At 36.6% G+C, this 19,478-nt stretch overlaps 1 protein-coding gene across 2 annotated transcripts in view; it reads right to left on the bottom strand.

Moving 5' to 3' along the window:
* ACC (acetyl-CoA carboxylase) overlaps positions 1 to 19,478 on the bottom strand; it is a 1,497,654-nt gene that overhangs the window by 610,255 nt on the left and 867,921 nt on the right. For both annotated transcript variants that reach the window (XM_090383551.1, XM_090383552.1), the window contains one exon: positions 12,787 to 12,878. In XM_090383551.1, the coding sequence (XP_090239677.1) occupies positions 12,787 to 12,878 (92 nt within the window). The remainder of the gene's footprint in view (positions 1 to 12,786; positions 12,879 to 19,478) is intronic.

The raw sequence follows: 19,478 nt of genomic DNA on the forward strand, positions 1-19,478 counted from the left end.
GGATTTCATATGTTTCTTAACTAATAGCATTAACCCCCCCCCCTCCTCCCTTCCTATCCTTACTGTATACAATGAAATAGGGCTGTAGTGTCGAGTCAGTTTGGTGTGACATAAGCACTGGGAAAGCGAAATTGAGAGTAAAAGTGTGTTTTAGGCCTAATGACTCTGATGAATATAATAAACAACTGTACACAGAAATAGAGTGGGCCAGTAACTCAGAATGTCTTATAATGGGGGATTTTAATTTCCCATGATGATGAGTGGAATTTGTGGGTTGGTCATTCACACACTAGCAAGGCTTTTGTGGATTTATTGGATGACTGTTTTCTACAGCAGTATGTTCGGGATGCAACAAGAGGGAGCAATACTCTTGATCTGAATATCAGTAGTGATTCTTCATGCATTAAGAATCTGCAGATAAAGGAACCACTAGGTGGCAGTGAAAACAGTGTGCTGATATGGGATTTACTCAAAGAGGTAACTACCATTAGTGGTAAAGGGAAGGGTTTTTACTTTCGTAAGGGTGACTACGGTGGTCTGAGACAGTATTAAAATTCTATACGGTGGGACCAACTGATGATGTTACCAACAGCAAATTCAAAATGGGAAGGATTCACAGAATTAACCTTGGAAGCTAGAAAGCTTTTCATACCAACAAAGAAATATTGTTCAAGATTATTGTTCATCTCATCAGATGAACTAATGAGACATGTGGCAGAGAAGAAAAATGCATGGGATACATATAAATTAACAGGTGACACAGAAGCCTATGATAGATATAAGCTGGCCTGTAACCAAGTCACAAAAGAGGTTAAGCAGTCAAAGACAGATTGCAAGAAATCTTTGGAAAAGGATGCAAAGAAAAACAGCAAAGAGTTCTTTACTTATGTAAATTTAGGAAGGGGATGAATTAGATTGGTCCACTTGATATCAACAGTTCAACTGTTGATAATCCTGCTCAGGTGGCTAACAAACTAAATGAGTATTTTGCATCTACATTCACACATGAGGAGTTATTCAGGAAGGGGAATGCCAGATGTGAGTTAAAATTTTGGCAGTGAGCTAGATGATTTTGTAATAACTGAGAGCAAAGTGGAGGAGAAATGGTTGAAGATAAACATAAGGAAGGCACCTTGGGTGGATGGGATCTATCCAGTTATATAAAAGGAGGCAGCAAAGGAAGTAAGCAAAACCTTAGCCATAATTATGAGAGCTTCCTTGGACTCAGGGGAAGTACCCATGGACTGGAGATGGGCAAGTGTGACCCCAATTCACAAAGGAGAATCAAAGGGTGACACAAATAATTACAGACCTGTTAAGTTAAATTCTGTTCCATGGAAATTAATGGAGGCACCGGTTAAGGAAATACTGCAGGATCATCTAAACAAGACTTCAGTTATAGCTCGGACACAGAATGGGTTTGTTAAGGGGAAGACTTGTCTGACCAATCTGATTGGATACTATGATGTTGTCACAAAGGAACTGGATGAAAAGAATAATTTCGATATCCTATATATTTGGATCTTAGAAAGGCTTTTGATACTGTCTACACAAATTTGAGCAGTGTGGAATTGGAGGCAAATTGCTCTATGGATAAAGGGATGGGTGAATGGGAGAAGACAGAGTGGTAATCAATGGACACTGGCCTTTGTGGACTAATGTTATTAGTGGAGTCCCCTAGGGTTCGGTGTTGGGTCCATTGTTGTTTTCTGTATTTATTAACGATATTGATTCTGGTATATCAGGCTTAATGTCCAAGTTTGTAGACGATAAAGGTTGGCAGGGTTGTTAATGTCACTAATGACAGAACACTGTTGCAACAGGATCTAGAAAAGTTGACAAATGTAAAATACTGCCTATGGGAAGGAGTAACTCCAGAGTAACGTATCAACTATGTGGCACTACACTTACAGTGGTAGAGAACGAAAATGACCTGTGGGTAATTTTGCAGGCAGATATGAAGTTTTCTAAGCAGCGCAGACAGTCTGCAAAAGTAGCTCATGATGTCTTGTCAATGATATATGGGAGTTTTTCAAGCGGGGATAAGGATGTGATTATCGCCTTGTATAAGGCAATGGTCAGCCCACCCCTTGAGTACTGTATGCAGTTCTGGAGGCCTTATTTTAAGAAGGATGTAGAGCTGCTGGAACAAGTACAGAGAAGGGAAACAAGATTGGTGAATGGAACAAAGGGGTGCTCATATGAAGAAAGGCTTAAGTTTTGGAAATTATGGTATCTGGAGACTAGGCACCTGCAAAGTGATCTGATTGAGGTGTATAAAGCCTTGAATGGTTTGAGCATGCTCAATGTTGATGGGACTCTTCTTCTTGCTCAGAATAATCACATGAGCAGGCATAAATTCAAATTGAGGAAAGACAGTTGTAGAATAGATGTGTGGAGTTTGCCTTTATCAACAAACTTCTGTCTATTGTTGTAGAAATTGAGCTTAAATAGATTCAAGGCAGAACTAGACAAATATTTGGAGTGAGCGGATGGGTGAAATGAGAAGGGGTTGTTTTTTTTTTTTTTTTTTTGGTTGATGCTAACATATCTTGTAACTCTGTATTGTAGTGTGTGGTAGGGAAATTCCTGTCCAATTGTGATAAATAGGTATCTCAAAAGTTCAAATCAAGTAGGTTGGAGTTAATAGATAACTTTTTAGCTATTATAATTAATTTATAAGTTTACAAGCATAATGGCATAGCATAAACTCGATATTATAATATATAATTTATAATGTAAACTTGATAGCGTATTACATAACCGATGAACCAAAACATTATGACCACCTACCTAATATGATGTTGGTCCTCAACGTGCAGCCAAAACAGTTTGTACCCGGCGAGGCATGGATGCTACAAGATTTCTATTCTAAATGTGTCTTCTGATATCTGGTATCAACTCATAACTAGCAGATCCTTTAACTCCTGTAAGGTCCATGGGTGAGATTCCACAGATCGGAGTTCCAACACCACAAACTACAGATGCTCGATGGGACTGATATCTGGGGAATTTGGAGGCCAGGGCAATACCTGGAAGTCTTCCTCATGTTCTGAGAACCAGTCTCGAACAATCCGGGAGGTGTAGCATGTCACATTATCCTGCTGAAAAATGGCACTGCAGGGGGGAAGACCATTGCCATGAAAGGATGTACGGGGTCAGCAATGATGTTTTTTAGTACGTGAACACTGCCCAGCAGAACATCGCCCAAAGCATGACACTGTTGCCACCAGCTTGTTTTTGTCCCACGGTGGATCCAGGCGCCATCACCTCCCCAGGTAAACAATGCACATGTACCCGGCGGTCCACGTGGTGCAACAGGAAACATGATTAATCGAACCAGACAACCTTCTTCCAATCATTGAAGGTCCAATTTCGATGCTCGTGTCAGCATGGGCATTCGGAGTGGCCTGTGGCCACGCAGCTCCATTTTCAGCAGGGTTCGATGTACTGTGTGTTGTACACATTATTCCCATCACCAGCATTCCAATTATCGGTGGCCATGGTCGTCCAATGCTTCGTCAGCAGTTTGTGAATTTTCCCTCTTCGGACCACTTTTGGGAGGTACTTACCACGGCTGACTGTGAGCACCCCCACCAGCCATGCCGTTTCAGATTACTCTGACCCAGTCGTCTGGCCATTACAATTTGACCTTTGTCAGACTCGCTTAAGTCCACTGCCTTTCTCATCTGAAGAACAAGAGTAATACTGATTAACGGAGCTCATTATGTTCAACTGCAGCTGCTTCGATTTGCATAACGACTCGCTGATCATAATGTTTTGGCTCATCGGTGTATTATTGCTGCATATTATTCTGTGTAAAATGTTATTGCATTTAAGTATATTAAGTTACTGTAGTATTCTCAAACTGAATTTGAATGAAAATTTTTCCTCAGCCCAGAGCAGCAAAACAAAAGGCTGAAAGTAGCAGAAGTGATGTGGTTCAGTAAGAGAACTGAGGACGGGACTGTCCACAAAACCACGGCCTTACGAAAAGTTGTTTGATGTTTGTGAATCTATTTGAAATTGACACGATACATCTAAGGGGGATGTCCTTGTGTGTATTCAATGTAGACAGTGTGAGGATACTAGGCACGAACCCAGCATTCTGATGTGTGTTTATGAGAGCATAAAGAACACAGATGCCCTTGAAGGAATAAATTGGGGCCTATCAAGCTTTCAGCTGCACACCTCAATGCCAGAGCTTGCACTTGTGTATAAAGCAACACAGTGGCAACCTCCAAGACAGAATGTGCTGGTCCCACAAGAGGTAGCTATAGTCAGTGACTCTACTGTCAGGGGAAACAGGAAATATACTGTGCAAAAAGAATAGATAGACCAGGACAAGGATATCTGCTGGAGAAAAATTTGATGATATTTTACGGCAGATATCATCTTTTAAAGGCATAAGGGGTGATATTGTTATACACAGTGGCACTAATGACATTAAAAGCAGATCTGAGGAATTAATTAACAAATATAGAGCAATGTTGAGAAAAAACTGTCAAGTTAGGATAATTTTGATAGTGTTTGCAATTTTGCCCAGACACAAGGAGGGAGTATATGGTGGGAGCCTTGTCAATTAATTTGGCCCTGGTGAGCCTGTGCAATGCTCAGAAGGGTAGAATTTTTCTTACCATCGTCTGTGCTTGTTGATAGGAGAGAATATTTCTACATTGAGTAATACATTTAAATAGAAGGGATGCAAGAATACTTGCTGATGCTATTGAGGTGGTGTTACGTGGGTCAGAAAACTGTTAGCTTGGGGGGAGAGTTCATAGACTAATAGATTAAAAATAGCTGCAGGCAGAAGTGATTCTTGCACTGCTTCTAATGGAACATATAGTAGTCTAGAAGGCTAGGCATTGGGGATTTCAGGGCCTGCTGTCGGTCATCATGTAAAAAGGAAATAACTGGATTATGTTAGGGTAACTAAGAGTAAGCACAAGTGCATGTATACAAGCATACATACAGCAATGCAAGGAACATATTAAATAAATCTGATGTGCTGGTCAAGTCATCAAATGCAGACATTGTGGGGATATCAGAGACATGGTGTCACTCAGATATAAGAGATGCAGAATTTGAACATTAGGAGTACAATGTATACAGAAAGGTAAAATGTTTCATGCATTCTTGTTTGTGGTCTCCAGGGTTCCCCCATTCACTACTGTAGCTTTTTTACTGGTATGAAGCCAAAGTAGGGTGTGGGCAAAGTGTAGGTTTGTGTCAATGTGATGTATGGTTGTGTTGTTCTGCTGTTGGTTTGCTTCTTGTGTTTCACAGTCAGGGAGCCATGAGAACCTGGCAATTAGCCCCCTGACTCTCATCCTTAGCCACTGAAGGCACACCAGATTCTGTACAGCTCTATACTGTAACTTGTTACAGTAGGGCCCAAAAATGAGAGAAGTGAGGGAGGGAGGATTGTCAGTGAAGAATTAGACTCAGGTGTGGCTAGGTACTAGAATAGAATAGGTGGAGTAAAAGCAAAAGGTACTCCAAAAGAATTTAGAAGAGTGAGAGAGGAGTAAAAAAATGTAAAGTGCATATGGACAGTGAAGTTCAATTCACACGCCAAAAGGGTGTCAGCAATACTAATAACAATCTTCAGAAAAAGAACATCCTACCTGGGATTGGGTTTGCAAACTCCCATCACACAAGAGGATCAGCAATTCTGATGAGTCTAAAAAAGAGCATCCTACCCCAGACACAGTTAGTGAAAATCCTGTTCCAGCAATGGTGTCAGCATGATCCTTTGCTAGTGGTAAAGGAAAAGGCTTCAGTTTTGCAACTGCGGGATCTGGAGATTAGGCAACTGAAAGGAGACCTGTTTGAGATCCTCTTGCTCAGACTACACACGAGGTGACAAATTCAAATTGAGGAAAGACAGCTGTAGTTCCAACTCCCATCTGGTATTGTAGAGGTGGATAGTTCGAATAAATTCAAAGAACTAGATAAATTGTTAGAGGGGATGGACAGGTGACATGGGAAGAGTTGAAAATTTTTTGGATGATGCTCTATAAGCTTGCATCATTTACCCCCATTACTACTACTATAATAACGATAATATATTCCCATTGTGAAGTAATTCAATTTGGAAGCAACACAACTTGTTGATTAGAGAAATGTGGCACTTTACACGAGAGAGGTTTCCGAGATATTATCTGCCTCAGAAGGTGTAACCATTCACTATATTCATCACCTGATTATTCTGAAAGCACTTTCTCTGGATGCTGGATTGGGAATTGACAAGGCTTTATTGTGATGTTATTGTTTGTTTGATTTGTGGGTGCTGATGCACCAATAAATCAAAGAAACAAAGTGCAATAAACACAACACAGGACAATACAATAAAGAATTGTTGGTGAATCAGCAGCTAAGGCTATAATGCACCTATTAGAGTCATAGCTGGAATAACTTTATAGTATTTGACATAAGGTTTTAGATAAGATGATATTTGACAATCAGTTTTAGAAAAATTAAAAGTTCATCAACATCCTCTCGATTTCCTAGTACACATTGTAATGTCAGCTGATCACAACAAGAAGAAAATGGTATTTGCTGATTCTTACATATAACGGACATTCTAAGATGATATATTTTACTGTTAGTTAGTAAAATATATAATTGACATTTATTGCAATGTGGAGGTCACCTTTTGTAAGCAAGTAACTACGTGTTAGGTGAATATGACCAATTAATAATTCATGGAAATTCAATTCATGAAAAGTATGTCATCCATTTTATTCTTCTAAGGCTTGACAACCATTGCTTGCACTCAGTTTTGATCTAAAATATTTTACTACTCGTTTGCTCTTCAAAAATAAGTAATAATTTTTTTTTACAGGTCTGTTGTATATTGGGCCTTATAAGCAATATATGGTATCTTGAAGGATGGTGTGAATGGGTTAGAGATAATCTGAACAAAACCATCAGCCTGTTCATTTCCTGGGATTCCAGAATGCTCAGGGATCTAAAAAAAAGATCACTGATTACAAATAGCTGATTACATAGGTGAAGCCACTTCATATATATGCTCTTAAATATTCATTTACTCATATTTTGTCTTGAGTCCTGAACATTATAGTGAAAGAATTGTTAAAAATCAAATCAGAATTTAATTGCAAAAAAAAAAAAAAAAAAACCCACTCATTGTTATTTATTTTTTTTGATACATCAAAATCCTCAACATCCACATCTTAATTTCAGTTTGCATGAGCGAAAACTGAACATTGAGGCTTGAACTGCGATCTCCTTCTCAACTAATTTTTCAAATTGTCTAATATAAATTGGAAACATAAATAGGAGATGGCAATGGAAGATTTCAATGCATTGGACACACATGGAAGATTTCAATGCATTGGAATAGGAGACGGCAACACATATGGAAGATTTCAATGCATTAATAAATAAATTATTTGAAATCAAGGGTTTAGTGTCAAACAACATTAACTACATTTTGTAATAAACATGTAATTAACCAAGAAAAAGTTATTTAACATTTTCTTGATAATAATGAAATTATAGTAATCTTATAATAATTTTTTAGTAATTTTCTTGATTTACCAGAAATGTGATTATAGCCCAAGCTAATTTGTAAAGTACTAGAGAGAAAGAGATACAGTTGAGTGACATGATATGCATTGTTATTTGTATAAACTAAAACTAAAGTTGTCTCAAAACAAAAATGTAATCTTGTACTTAATGTTGCTTGACATAACCCCTCAAAATGACTCTCAATATATATATATATATGAATGTACTGTGGAAAGGATTAATAACCATAAACTATAATAGCAATGTTCTCAATGTGAAAAAAAAAAAAAAAAAAAAAAAAAAAAAACACACACCAAAATTAACAATAGAATTATAAAGAAATCTATAAAATTAAAAAAAAAAAGACAAAATACAGTAATTATTTAATATTTTAAGAAAGCTATGTAAAGCACTGAGCTTAATGTACAAAAAAGGCAAGGTACTACTAAAACATGGGGAAAAAACAAGTCTTAATTAAAAAGAAACTTTGAGAACAAATACAGTAAACCCTCACTATTCGCGGGGGTTACGTTCCTGAGAAATGCCACGAATACCGAAAACGTGCATACTGAGTTATGGCTCCCATAGTAATAAAGGGGTTCCGTTCCAAAGTATGAAATATATAAGAAAAACTAGTCTAAAATATTGTCTATGTATGTATGTATTATATGTACCTTCATAATATGACTATGTACATAGACAGTACATAGTGAAATGCAAGCATATGGCATCGAAATGAAAATAAGAAAAAATTTAATATTAAATGTAATATTTATTAGAAATTTCAAACAAATCTTTCAAACCAGCGTCTTTGCTATAGCTAAAAAACTTATCCTGCCAGTGCTATCACCAGTTTCGCTAAAGTGTTGATAAAGGAGTTTTGCCTTTTCACGAATGATGAGTGAACTTAACGGAATTTTATTTTGAGTTCGATCTTCTATCCACAGATTTAAAGCCTTTTCCATTTTTTTCTAATTTAGCATCGCGAGTTACAGAGAAAATTTTTGAAGCAATTAGCGTGTTTTCACGGACACTACGGTGGATTTTTCCTTCTGATTTTTTGATTGATCGTACCGTTGACTCATTGATTTTATAATGTTTTGCCACTGAGGAGACACTTTCACCATTAGAAATTTTGTCTAATAACTCAATTTTATTTGCTAATGTCATCGCCTTCTTTGATCTTTTCACATTTCCCTTGTTATTCGTAGCCATATTTTTGTACGGGGTAGAAAGAACTTGTCCACAATAAGTCACTTTCTGCCGTTAACACACTCGAAAAAGTCTGTTTATCACTTAATAAATTGATAAATTTATTCAATTTATAAGCATATAAATTGAAAGCAAACGACGAAGCCGTCCATGACAAGCGCATAACACATACTGAACAAGGATTAGCGAGAAACATTCACGCTCGCGATTTTGTCACCCCTCATCCCCCACCCACTGAACGCTGTTTTGACCGGGAAAGATAATTTTAGCCACGGAAAATGGTTCATGGCGCTTTAAAATTCACATTTTTTTAGGTTTCATTTTATATTAAATTAGTGACCGCGAATACAGATACCGCGAATAACGGGGGTTTACTGTAATAGGAACTCAGATGCCTATACTATGTGGATGAGCATCTTCAAATTTAAAATATTCAGGACCATGACAGCAATAGTTCCACTGAACTAGAAACAGAATATAGACATCTCCACTTTGTCCTCATGTCCCTTCTACCTCACCATCATTATTTTTTTTAAGTTTGCTTCTAAAATTTTCTAATTATGGCTCTACAATCTTCAGATTTTCTATAAAGTATAAGGCATGTCAAAACACAATTACTGTCAACACTCAGAGACTTGTAAATTCTTCAGTTACTACATTTACAGCCCATATTCATTCTAGTAAAGAATATTTTGTGGATTTCTTGGATGACTGTTTTTTACAGCAGCATCAGCAGCAGTCAAAGAGCCAACAAGAGGAAGCAATACTCTTGATCTGGTTATCAGCAGTGATCCTCCATGCATTAAGAAACTACAGGTAAAAGACCCACTGGGCTAGCAATCACAATGTACTAATGCAGAATTTAATTAAAGACATAACTACTGTCAAGTAAAAAGGGAAAGACTTTTGCTTTCATAAGGATTAACCACAGGGGCTCACATCTGGTGAGTATAGACTTGGCACACCCAGGATACTGAGTGGGTTTTCATCATTCTTCTCTTTCTTGATGATTCCCTTCTACTTCTGACTCTCTCAGGGTAATTCAGAATTTTTTTTTAGCTGGTGTGGTATAAGTCTCAGGCTTACTTGCACCATGTGGATAATGATAATAATAATGACTGCACTGGTCTCAGACAGTTTTTAAATTCTGTGCAGTACAACCAACTGACCATGTTACCAACAGCAAATTCAAAATGTAAAATATTCAGGGAAGTAATCAAAGAAGCTACTAGGCTTTTCATACCAATGAAAAAATACTGTTCAAGGCTTAGACCTAAATGGATGTCAGATGAACTATAGAGAAATGTAGCAGAGAAAAAGTGCATGGGATGCATATAAATTGTCAGTTGATACAGAAGCCTTTGGTAGATATCAATTAGTCCGAATCAAGTCAGAAAGGAAGTTAAGCAAGATAAGGCACATTATGAGAAGTCTCTGGTAAAGAATAAGAAGAAAAACAGTAAAGCCTTCTATGCTTATATTAACAGTAGAAGGAAGGGGTTGAATCACATTGGGCCACTGTACGTTTATTGGTTAACTGTTGATGACCCTTCTCAGGTTGCGGACAAAGTGAATAGGTATTTTATATCTACATTCAAACATGAGAAATTCTTTAGAGAAGAGGATGCCAAAAGTTTATTTAACTCTAATGAGGAGTTTAATGATTTGTGGTAACTCAAAGGAAAATGGAGGAGAAATTGTTGAAGATGGATATAAAAAAGGCACCTGGGGTGGATGGAATCTATTCAAATATATTAAGGGAGGCAGCAAAGGAGGTAATCAAACCCTCAGCCATAATTATGAGAGCATCCTTGGATTATAGGGAGGTTCCTATGACTGGAAATGTGCAAATGTATCGCCATTCGTAAAGCAAAACCAAAAGGCAAAGTGAGTAATTACAGACCTGTCAGCTTAACATCTGATCCAGGCAAAACAATGGAACAAAATAATGATAAAATAAATTAGTGATATAGGACCATTTTTATAGGCATTCAATTATACTGAAAATCACAGCATGGATTTGTCAAGCAGCAGTCCTGTCTAAGAAAGCTGATTTGTTATTATGATGCAGTGATCAAGGAACTGGATGCAAAAAATAATTTTGACATCATATACTTAGATTTCAAGAAGGCTTTTGATACTATTGCACATAAAAGACTGCTGTACAAATTGGAGCAATATTGTACAAACTGGAGCTGTACAAACTGGCTGATAAATGGCAGTCAAAGTATAAACATTGACAAATGCTAGGTACTGCATATGGGTAGGAGTAACCACAGAATAACTTATCACCTATATGGTACTATACTCATGATAGTGGAGAATGAAAGACATTGGAGTAATTGTGCAGTCAGACATGAAATTCTCTGAACACTGCACACATGCTGCCAGAAACACTGCTAGCAGGGATAAAGAGGTGATTATCCCTTTGTATAAGGCCATGGTTAGGCCACATTTTGAGTACTGTATACAAGTCTGGAGGCTTCACTTTAGGAAGGATTTTTGATTTGGTAGTTGTTGGCGCATCGGCTTCTGTGGCCATATTGCACCTCCCAAGGTTTTTGAAGTACTTTGATCCAAGCCCGAGGCGAGAATCGAACCCGCGACCTTTGGGTTGCTGGGCAGGTACGTTACCCACTCGGCTAGCCCGGTCGGCCTTTTTGGAAGGATGTAGATCTGCTTGAACAGGTGTAGAGAAGGGCAATGAAATTGGTGAGGGAGAACAAACGGGTGCTATTAACAAGAAAGGTGTCAGTTCGGCAAATTGCAGCATCTCGAGACTAGGCAGAGAGATCTGATGGATTGAGCAAGTTCAATGCTGATGGAATTCTGTTGTAAGTACTGTTGGAGAACAGATGCGCAGAAGTTTGCTTTCAGCGATCAGGTGAATTGTTGGAACAGGCTTTCATCTGTTGTTGTGGAAGTTGATGGGTGAATTGTGTAATGTACGTATTTTTTTTTGGCTGATGTTATATTAGCTTCCGACAAAGGTAAAGAAAGCCAACACGAGAACCACGGGAAACTTTTAGCAGTCTAAAGCGCTTCCCAATACTGCAGCTTCTCTCTGCATTCTCGGTAGACAGATGGTGCAGGTTATCGGTAGTGGCAGTAGAAATCGATAACGATGTATCAATTAGTTTTTTCTAATTATTGGAGTTCATGAGTGTAATACCTTCGTGGCTGAAATTTACTTATGGGTACACCCTACAGACAGTCTTAGGATGTTTATCCTCTACCTTCCTGCTATTTAAACCCGATAGGAAAATGACTTCTACTGCAACTACTGACCATCTGTAAAAGTCATTTTCATATCGGGTTAAAACAGTGGGAATGGGGGGGGGATAAACATCCTAAGACTGAGGCAGTCTGGAGGGTGTACACACAAGTAAATTTCAGCCCACTCGTGAACTCTGATAATCTGCTTTTAATAATAAGAAAAAAACTAATCAATACATCATTATCAACTTCTACTGCCACTATCAATAAAACACACCATCTGTTTACTGAGAATGCAGGTAGCAGGAATGTTTTTGACTGCTAAAAGTTATCACAAAGTTGCGATACTGGGAAACGCTTTTGACTGCTATTAGTTTCCCATGGTTCTCTTGTTGGCTTTCTTTACCTTAAGCTGAGCTTCTTTTCTTGCATAATTTGCCATTACTACTACTACTACTACTAAAAAAATAGGTTGTCATTTCCTTAATGCTCTGCAAATAATATTGTTTATACTCTAAGTAGTAAATAAAACTTAATTTTTTGAATATATATAAAGTGTGGTATTTTCAATTTCAAATAAAGTGCTTTTGTGTACTGCATATTTAGATCATGTACCATGATCTAAATATGGAGAACTGCCATTTTGCAGGAAGACAACTGTAACATGCATGAGCTTATTGCAGCTGTTGACAAAGTTATAAATCCAGTAATGAATTTGTCAATTTGTTTTCAACAAATAAATGAAATACCACGATGATTATATAAATTTACTTCCCACAAAAACAGAAGGAAAAAAAAAAAAAAAGAACTTAATATATATACCTGATTGTCATTTTTAATTCAGCTTGCAAAACTCTTAGCTTCCACAATCTTGGCCCATATCTCATAACCATTGCTCTAACATTTTCTGCAAGCTAGAAGGCATTAGATATTAAACAAATGTCAGCAAAGAATTTTAAAAAAAATGAAATTTATGAATACAAAACAGAATTATAAATAAATGAGAAACAGGGGATTATCTTTTGGTTTTATGTGTTTTAGTCAACAAGATATTTTAACTTCCATGACTAAGTGCTGTATCTTTAATATTATTTATTTCATAGAGCATACAGCTTTCGATATACTGAAGTACTTGCAGTATTAAGAATCCTTATATCCTTATAAATGCATCTGCCTTCTGAAATATGTTATTTAGTTTTATATTCCAGCTATTCATTAAATCAAATTCTGGTGATTATCAAAGGGATAATGCCAGACAGCATGGAGTGGAAGGCTTTGAATTTTTTCTGCATAAATGAATAATAACATTTCCCTCTTGAGGTGAATGGCAGCTCATGTGTCTTTCTATATATCTATATGTATATATATATAAGTGCAAAAATAATATGCTTAATTCGAAAAATAAAAAAAAAATAAAGAAAGAAATTATTGCAAATGTCCATGTTGCATAATATATAGAGGCAATATGGAAAAAAAAAAAAAAAAAAAAAGGAAAATGAATGAAGAAACAAATAAATAACGAAGACAGAAGCAAAATGGAAGGAGTGTGGAATGAATATGTATCTAAAAATTTTGAAAAATATTAAGTATGAGGCAAATACAGTCAAAGGCAAAAATATTGAGTATGAGGCAAAAAGAGCCAAAGTTATGAGCCAATAAATAATAAATTTAGATCGGCACCACTTGATGATGCTGAGGCCAAAAAAGTGTGAAATATCACTAATAGAATACGATAAACAAACCACAGAAGAGAAACAGATATAGGACAAACAAAGCAAGAAACAAAAAAAAAAAAAAAAAAAAAAAATGACTGCTGTTCCAATCTCGTCAGAGGTCCCTCGATACAACAGCCATGAACATTACTGCATTTTGAACAAAATGAAAATTACCATAATGGACAGAGGCACGCAGACATTCAGTGAAATTCCAGCCAGGCAAAGCAATAAAGTCACATCACAGAGGCCCTAATTAGCAAATGTAAAAATACAAAGGCTTAAGCACTCATTGCTAAAAACCAGACTGCCACCAAAACAGAAAGAAATGAAGTTGAAAACAGAAAATAAACAGATTATGGAGGGCCATATGAGCAGTGTAAAGCAACTAGTGCTCACTACACCCATTACAAATAAAACTGTGAAAATAATATGTTTAATTGTAAAAATAAAGAAAGAAATAGATTATCAAGAAAGTAAGTGGCTGCAGAAGAAATATCCAACAAACAACAACAACAACAACACAATAAAGATTTGTCAATTCCCAATCCAGCATCCAGAGAGGAGTCTTCAGAATCAGGTAATGAATATAGTGAACAGGTAACACTTGCAGAGGTAGATAACCTCTTTCATGTAAAGTACCACATTTCTCTAATCAGAAAGTTGTGCTGCTTCATAGCTCGTTCCAAATTTCATTACTTTACAATGGGAATATATTATTATTATTAGCAGTAGTAGTGGCAAATGATGCAAGAAAAAACAGGCTAATAGAGCATCAGCCAAAAAAAAAAACACAACACTTCCCATATCACCTATCCAATCCCCTCTAACAGTTTATCTAGATCTTCTTTACCCACCTCTACAGCACGAGATGAAAGTCAGAATTGCAACTGTCCTTCCTCAATTTGAATTTATGTCCTCTCATGTGTAGTCTGAGCAAGCTCAAGGCTGATGGATTCCTTCTTTAATGCAAGAGGAAGGTATCCATCAGCACTGAGCTTACTCAATCTATGAGCACTGAGCTTACTGAATCCAGTCAGAGACTTAAACGCTTCAATCAGATCTCCTTTCAGTTATCTATTCTCCAGATGATGCAATTGCAAAACTGAAGCCTTTCCTGGTAATTCACCGTCTGGTTCTAGTCTTGTTGCTCTTCACTGCACCTGTTACAACAGATCCACATCCTTCCTAAAAAGAGGCTTCCTGACCTGTATGCAGTACTTAAGATGTGCCAATGGGATAATCACTTTCTTATCCCTGCTAGCTAGCAAAATTTCTGTACATTATTGAGCTGTCCTGGCATCCTATCTGCACTGCTCAAAGAACTTCATATCAATCACAACACATTTACTCCAAGACTTTTCATTTTCCACTATCTGAGTGTAGTACCACACAGTTGATAAGTTACTCTGGCATTATTTCTACCTTTATAAAGTATTTTGCATTTGTCAATATTAAATCTCAGTTGCTATTTCTCAGCCAATCTGCCTAACATTTCTAGATCCTGTTGTTGAAGCCGTCTATCATTGTTGTTGTCATTAACCACCCTGCCAACCATTGTACGATTTGCAAACTTGGATATGTCTGAAGGTTTTTGCTTATTTTCTTTGCTGCCTCCCATAATATAACTGTATAGATCCTATCCTCCCCAGGTGCCTTTCTTATGTTTATCTTCAACAATTTCTATTCCACTTTCCCCTCAGTTATTACAAAATCATTTAGCTCTCTGGTAGAGTTTGATTAACTTCTGGCATCCTCTTTTCTAAAGAATTCCTAACATGTGAGTGTCGATGGAAAATACTCATTGTTTGTCAGCAACCTAAGCAGGATCATCAACCGTCGAATTATTGATATAAAGTGGACTAATCTGATTCATCCCCTCCCTTCCTTCTGGTGTTTACATAAGTAAAGAAGTCTTTGCATCCTTTGCCAAAGATTTCTCATAATCGGCCTTCACTTGCCTAACCCTCCTTTGTGACTTGATTACAGACTAGCATATATCTACCAAAGGCTTCTGAGTTGCCTGATTACTTATAATGATTAACATGCATTTTTCTTTTTTGTCACGAGACTTATCGTTCATGTGACACCCATTTAGGCCTATATTCTGAAGAGTATTTCCTAGTTAGTATAAAAAGCCTAGTAGCTTCTATGAGTGCTTCTTTGAATGCTTTCCATTTAGAATTTGCTGGTGGTAACATCATCAGTTGGTTCTTTTGTATAGAATTTAAAACTGTCTAAGTCCCTGTAGTCACCTTTATGAAAGAAAAAAACCCTTCCCTTTACCCTTGATGGCAAGTACATCTTTAAGTAAATCCTAAGTTAATACACTATGATTACTGTCACTTAATAGTTCTTTTATCTTCAGATTCTTAATGCATGAAAATTCACTTCAGATAATCAGATCAAGAATATTACTCCCTCTTGTAGACAACTTTGACAGTTTATTTGAAAGTTACTACACATTTTTCTGTAAAAAAATAACTAAAAAATGAAAGCATAAATATCAAAGTTTTTAACAGCTACCTCACAGTCATTCAGTATGGGCACCACGTGTGACCATGCACATGTCAATGTGGTAATCAAATTGATGCCACTTTTTTCCTAGCATATTTTTGTTGATCTGAACAAGTTTGTTTGTATGTTCTTGTGTGATATTACTATTATTACTATTATTAGCCATATGGTGCAAGGAAGCCTGAGGCTTATGCTGCACCAGCCAAAAAAAATTCCTGAGTTACCCTGAGAGAGAGAGAGAGAGAGAGAGAGAGAGAGAGAGAGAGAGAGAGAGAGAGAGAGAGAGAGATATGAATCACCAAGAAAGAGAAGAATGATGATATCCAGCTCAGAACTCTGGGTTTGCCAAGCCCGTGAGCCCCTGACGTTGTATGTCCTCGCAACATGTCATGTGAGAACATATGACAATTATCCCAATCAAGAGACTGGGAAAATTGTCATTCCGCAACCTTTGCAACTCCCTATTAAAATGTGGCAGAGTCCCATCCTGCTGCAAAAATTTGTTTCTACCTTGTGTCAGCTGCGGCAGAAACCGCTCAATCAGAATGTCAATGTAGGAAACATCATTCGCAGTATCTGCAGCAAAAAAGAAGGGTCCATAAATCTTTTTCATGGACAATGCACAGAAAACTTTTACTTTTGGACTGTATTGATCATGTTACACAGTTAATGCAGATTCTCAGTCCTCCAGATACAAATGTTGTGTTGATTCACTTTACCATTGAGATGGAAAGTAGCTTCCTTGGTAAACACTAATATGTCACATGAAATTTTCAACATTATCACACAGTTCTTTGATGTTACAACAAAATTCATACTTTGAAACTTTGTCATGTGGTTTTAGGGCTTGTAATAAATGATAGCATTTTTTTTGCAAAAACATTAGTATTTGACCTAAACTGTCAAAGTTGTCAACAACATTTTGACTAACCATGTACGCACGTACGTGCACCACACACACACACACACACACACACACACACACACACACACACACACACACACACACACACACACACACACACACACACACACAATAAATATTTGTAGAAGAATAAGAGAAATTTACCTCAATATGATAACGTAGAACACTTCCATATGATACTCTCCAGAAATTAAAACGAATAAAAGATTAATGCAAAATGATTACAGTAAAAAACCAATTGAAAACAATTCAAAAACTAAATAAAATTAATTAAAAAAGTTTAATGTAAATTTTGAAAAACGATTTTTAAAATTAATTTTTTAATTGTTTTCAATTGAATTTTTATTAATTTATTAATTGTTTTCAATTGAATTTTTTACTGTAATCATTTTGCATTAATCTTATATTCATTTTAATTTCTGGAGAGTATCATATGGAAGTATTCTCCGTATCATATTGAGGTAAATTTCTCTTATTCTTCTACAAATATTGATATCAACGTAGAATGTATTGAGCATCATAGCTCTGTTATATACTATCAAATATATACCGAATGAGATAACAACCCCATTAACATTAAAACCATCCATAACACTCTATTTGCACTAAAGCATTGTAAACTAAAAGCCCTAAATAACATTTGCTTCTACGATACTCCTTCAAAAGCTTACATCTAAAACACACCATAGAAGACACAATTAGATTAAAATTAGATACACCAGCCCCGAAAATAAAGCAAAAGAATACTGCATAATAAAAAATCAAAATTGCATATTCAGCCAAGTTAACCTTAGAGATGTTATGATAAAACCACAAAATATCTAACTATTGATAAAATTAATTTGGAGATCAGGCATAGATATGCAAAGCCCATTGGACTGGCCATATGCAATTACAAAAACACAATAACACACCTGAATAAAATTGAACACCCTTGTTTTCGCAAAGAAACCAAATATAAAGCATTTATAGATCTGAATCACAATCACATATTTATAGGCAACCATAATATAGTCAAGGATAATGTATTAAAAGAAATCATGGATAAAGGTATGAAATTCAGACCTAATACCCAAACAAACCTAAAAAACACAAAACGTTCGATTAGAATGGATGTACTACATTCGGTTAATTGGTTGATTTAGAGATTTCTTCGGGCGCATTGGCAACTATGGCCGTAGGGCACCATACATATGGTAAGAATTTATGCTATTTCCTGTCAGATAGAAATAATTGCAAAAAATAGTACGAGCAAGTTAGTTTTTAACTAGTTAATGGAGGTGGTATACATTAATCATTTTGAGAAAGGTAAAAATGCTTGAGACATTTGTTTTATTGCCTAAAAGTGAAGCAAGTGAAAGAGGGTCTTCTGTTGTGGCTGGAGCGAAGAGATTCTGGCATTCTCTATCATATTTTGGGCATTCAACAAGGATATGTTTTATTGAAACCACTGTGTTGCAGTGATGACACTCGGGGGGGGGGTCTCCTCTCTTAATAGATAACTATCAGTGATATTTGTGACCTATTCATGGGTGTGCCAATATTACCTCCTGTTGTCGAATTGAGCTGAAGTTTGAAAGCCATTGCTCAGGATTTGGCTTAATACTTTGGAGTTTATTGTTATATTGAATTTTCCATGATAATTGCCAATGTTACATGCATTTTGCCTGGATTATTGATATATAGTCTTGAAATGGGACTTTCCAATTGTCAATGGGTAGTAAGATGGCCAATTTTGCAGCATTGTCAGCTAATTCTTTTCCTCGGATTCCCATATGTCCAGGGACCCAGCAGAGGTGTACGCTTTTTTCCAAGTTTGAATAAAGTATGCAAAGAGGCAGTTATTTCCTTTAAGACTGGGTGGGTGATATTCATGGTCTTTTTCAGGGCTTGAAGTGCACTTAAAGAATCTTAAAAAATAATACTCTTTACAATATCGGAGAACTCTATATGCTTCAGTGCAATCTAAATTGCCATTAGTTTGGCAGAAAATATACTGAACTCATATGGCAGGAGCAACAGCAGTGTGTAGCACACGCTTCTTGATTATACCTGGGTTAAAGCCCGTGACCATCAAATACGGAGGATATGGAAAGGTCACCGCATATCCCCGGAGCAATATGGCCTTAGTTGCTAATGCTCCTAAAAACCAAATAACAAACAAACAACTCATATGGCAATTCGAAGGCCAAAGTAATGTTCGAAAAAACTGCGGCAATTCCAATGTGGGCCTCAAACTTTGATCCATCTGTATGCACAAAATGAAGTTGGGGAACTGATCCACTACTGCATGATAAAGTTGTAAGAAATTTTCTTTTTGTAATGTGGATTTATTCCATTGATGGAGGGATAAATCGTAT

Source organism: Mastigoproctus giganteus, chromosome 10 (assembly GCF_048544385.1).
Source record: "Mastigoproctus giganteus isolate SK-2022 chromosome 10, ASM4854438v1, whole genome shotgun sequence".
Classification (NCBI taxonomy): Eukaryota; Metazoa; Arthropoda; class Arachnida; order Uropygi; family Thelyphonidae; genus Mastigoproctus; species Mastigoproctus giganteus.